Source organism: Orycteropus afer, unplaced genomic scaffold, assembly GCF_000298275.1.
Source record: "Orycteropus afer afer isolate SDZICR_OR568_19922 unplaced genomic scaffold, OryAfe1.0 scaffold00038, whole genome shotgun sequence".
NCBI lineage: Eukaryota > Metazoa > Chordata > Mammalia > Tubulidentata > Orycteropodidae > Orycteropus > Orycteropus afer.
The window spans coordinates 446,726-450,222 of record NW_006921625.1 but is presented as its reverse complement, the minus strand read 5'-3'; the positions used below and the strand labels follow the sequence as shown (position 1 = coordinate 450,222).

Genomic DNA, 3,497 nt, shown 5'->3' with positions numbered 1-3,497 from the left:
CGAGGGCATGGGGTCATGCTGTCGCTGCCAGCCTTGCACCCCACGCCCTGTGCGGACGTCAGCCCTGCACACCTGTGCGCCCGCCCTCCCTTCCCCACGCCTCACGTGCATCTTCCCCGCACCATGTGGGAACCTGGGCACATTTGCCCCCATGTGCGTGGCCCCAGGCCGAGGGTGCAGCCACATCGTGCCCGGTGCCGGCCTGACACACGGCAGGATTCGCCCCTAATAAATTCATTTTTAAAGAATCGGACTAAAATGTGGCTTCTCCCGAGAGGACCCTCTGCTCCCCAGATGGGTAGTTTGAGGGTCAGCATTTCTCAAGGTCACCCCTTGCCCTGGTGGTGGGCTACAGGCAGGGTCACCCACCTTCACCGTCTCCTGCAGGATGGCCAGTGCCTGCTCCTTGTCCTCCAGCAGCTGCTGGGCCCCAGGGTCCAGGGGCTCCCAGGGCTGGGCAGCAGTGTCCCGACTGCAAGGCAAATGCTACCTGTAACCCGGCCCATGAGAGACAGGACCAGGGAACAGGAGGGGGACTGAGCGTGGGAAAGGGGGAGGGTCTGTGAGGCAGGGCCCACCCTTGGCAGGCACAGCCCTTCTCCTCCAGGGACCGCTGACGTGCAGAGGGCTTCCAGGCACACGGCGGCGCTGGGGGACTTGCCGGTCCTGCATGAGAAACGGACATGTCTGCTCGGAGCCTCCACCCAGAGGGGGCCCTTGGTGGGGGCCAGGGCAGAGGTCCCATCTGCAGCAGGGTCACTTTAACCCCCAGGGTGTGGGACACAAGCATCTCGCCCCCTCACGGGATCTGGAGGCTGTTGACCCCACCCACCCTGCTCCTCCTCTGTGCTGATGCCTGCTGTGTGCCTGCGGCCGGTGAGCTCTGCCCGTGGACTCTCGGCACCAAGGCCATAAGGTCTTGGATCCTGCAAGGATTGTGACAGTGGAGACCCCAGGTGCCTGGGAGGCACCCAGAGGGTGGGGAGGGGCAGGTGGGAAACAGGCCAGTGGGCTGGACCAGGAAGGGGTCTTGCCTTCACAGGGTAGGGGGTGGGGTGGGCTGGGACACAGGGGCTCTAGGACCACCACCCTTTGCCTGCATCATCCCATGGGCAGATCAGAGTGTACCTTGGGAACGCCCTGTCCAGCAAAGACATACCACCTCAGACAGGGGGTTCCCACCCAGCACGTCCTCCTCCACCTTGGCCCTCAGCGTACATAGGATGGGCTCCACGGCCCCAGGCGTGTTGGCCACCACCTTGCGGATGTCGGCCTCCGAGACACAGAAACGCAGCTTATGAAAAACTTTCCTAAGAAGGAGCCCACGAGGCCCTCAGAACACAGCTCCTGCCTTTCAGGTCCAGGTGAGGGCCACCACCTGGGCCACAGGAAGTGACCTATCATGTCTGCCTTCAGGGGTGACAGGGTGTGCTCGGCAGGCTGCTGCATCCTGGGCCCTGGCCCCTTGTGGCCTGGAGCTTCTAGGGACAGTGCACCTACCCACCCTGTCCAACATTTGCCCTTCTCCCTTCCACCCCACCTCCAAAGTGCCCAGCGTCCAATCCCTCCTCACCACTTGTCCCTGGATGCAGGAGCTACCTCCACTTTCCCCCTTCCCTATTTCCACCTGGCCCCAATGCCCACCATCCCCTGTGTGTCACACCTGCCAGCCCCACCCAGGATGGCACTAGATCCTGGCATGGCTTCAGAACCCACAGACTCATGGCCAGCCCTGTGCGCCTCACAGCCTGTCTCCCCGCCAGCTGCTCAGCTCTGTAAGAGCAGGGACTGCTCATTGCCTGATACCCCAAAGTACTATCTGTTGAGTGGGTGAGAGGCTTCTGTGGGGTACCCAGGTGTGGCTGGCATGGGCTGGGCACAGGGTCGGGGGTGTGACTGATATCCACAGATGGGTGCCCTCCTCCCATCAGGGAGCACCCAGGAGCCCTAGTTTGAGGGTGAGGTTCTGGTGGACCAGCACATGGACACTGAAAAGGGTGGCAGAGATACCCACAGAGGACCAGTGTCATGAAGAGGGGCCACCAGAGAGCCAGAGTGGGACTCTGAGGTGGGGGTTCTGTGGTGGGAGGTCTGTGGGGATTCTGCAGGTGGGGGGCTCTGTGGTGGGGCTCTGTGAGGGGGGGCTGTGCAGGTTGGGGGGTCTGCAGGTGAGAACTCTGTGATGGGGGGCTCTGAAGCAGGGTTCTGCATGGGTGGGCTCTGCGTGTGTGGGGTGGGCTCTACGTGGGGGGCTCTCGGGTTGGGGGCTGGAGGGTGCTCTGTGGGGGGCTCTCGGGTTGGGGGCTGGAGGGTGCTGTGTGGGGGGCGCTCGGATTGGGGCTGGAGGGTGCTGTGTGGGGGGCGTGCCTGTTCAGAGTGCTCCAGTTGCTGAGCTTCTGGTCCGTGTTGCAGCTGGGGACGTAGTTGTGCAGGTCCACGAGCTGGGGCCGGAAGTGCTTCACAATTTCAGCCAGCCTCACTGCGGCAGCGGAGGCAGAGGGAAGAGGCACAGGGTGAGATGAGCCCGTGTCTTACATCATCGCGGTTTCCCTTGGCCCCTGGGGTGATGACGACAGAGAGCAGGAAGCAGGAAGCAGGAGAGAAGGACAGGCTGATCCCCCCCAGACGTTGGTCCCCTACGGTGGAGAAGACCAGGAGAGGGACCAAGGCCTGGGGTGGGGCTGGGGCCAGAGCTCACTGCAAGGCCGGGGGTGCCCCTAATCTGCACGACTGTCCTCACCCGGCAGGGCTGGAGGGCTACCGTGACTGGGGGTGAATGCTCAGTGAGCATTTGGGGAACTCCTCCAGGGTGGTCTTACTCCTGAGAAGGGAAGGGCACACCAGGAAGAGGCCACGAACAGCCAATGGGACCCCTGAACTGTGCAAACACAAATGACAACCAGAGGCCCTGGCCGGAGGCCTCAGCCTGGACCTCGGCGGCCCCACGGCTCTCCAGTCTTTCCAAAGTCGCTGGGGACGGACCGGAAGTACAGAGAGCCCAAGCTCTCCCAGGGGCCTGGGAAGGGGTGCGCACACGCCCCGACCCGCATTCCTGCTCCCGGGACGTCGCGTCGCTGCCTCGGGTCCTCTGGGGCCCCTGCCCCGGCCACCGCCTTCACGCGCCGTCTCCCGCTCCTGCTCTGGGTCTTCAGCACTTTGCAGGGGGCTCGGGAGTGGGGACCCTTCCCTGGCAGCTCGGGCCACGTCTCCGTCCGCCTGGGGGCCCCTCGAGAGGAAAGGCCGGGGTCCCGGTGACGGGCGACCGTGCCGGCTGCGCGTGTCCCTGTGTGCCCTCCGCCACCCGCCTTCCAGGACCCCAGCCTGGCCAGTCCTCGGCTGCACGGCCCCACGGCCTCACCGCCGTCGCTGAAGTCCCGGGCCAAGTGGCGCTTGGGGCGGCTGAGCGGGAGCCGGTCCAGCCAGGCGTAGAGGCCGCGGAGGGCGGCGGGCGTCAGCCGCGGGACGGCCGGGGGACTCTGGCGGGCCGCAGGCAGCAT

At 64.9% G+C, this 3,497-nt stretch overlaps 1 protein-coding gene across 1 annotated transcript; it reads right to left on the bottom strand.

The window, feature by feature from the left end:
- Nucleotides 1-253: 253 nt before the first annotated feature.
- LOC103193620 (sperm flagellar protein 1-like) lies at nt 254-3,497 on the bottom strand. Its single transcript, XM_007936875.1, has 7 exons — nt 3,359-3,497; nt 2,368-2,479; nt 1,160-1,310; nt 833-926; nt 579-666; nt 370-472; nt 254-283 (listed from the first exon to the last, which is right to left on the bottom strand). Exons 1-7 carry the CDS (start codon nt 3,495-3,497, stop codon nt 254-256), a joined length of 717 nt encoding a protein of 238 aa, XP_007935066.1.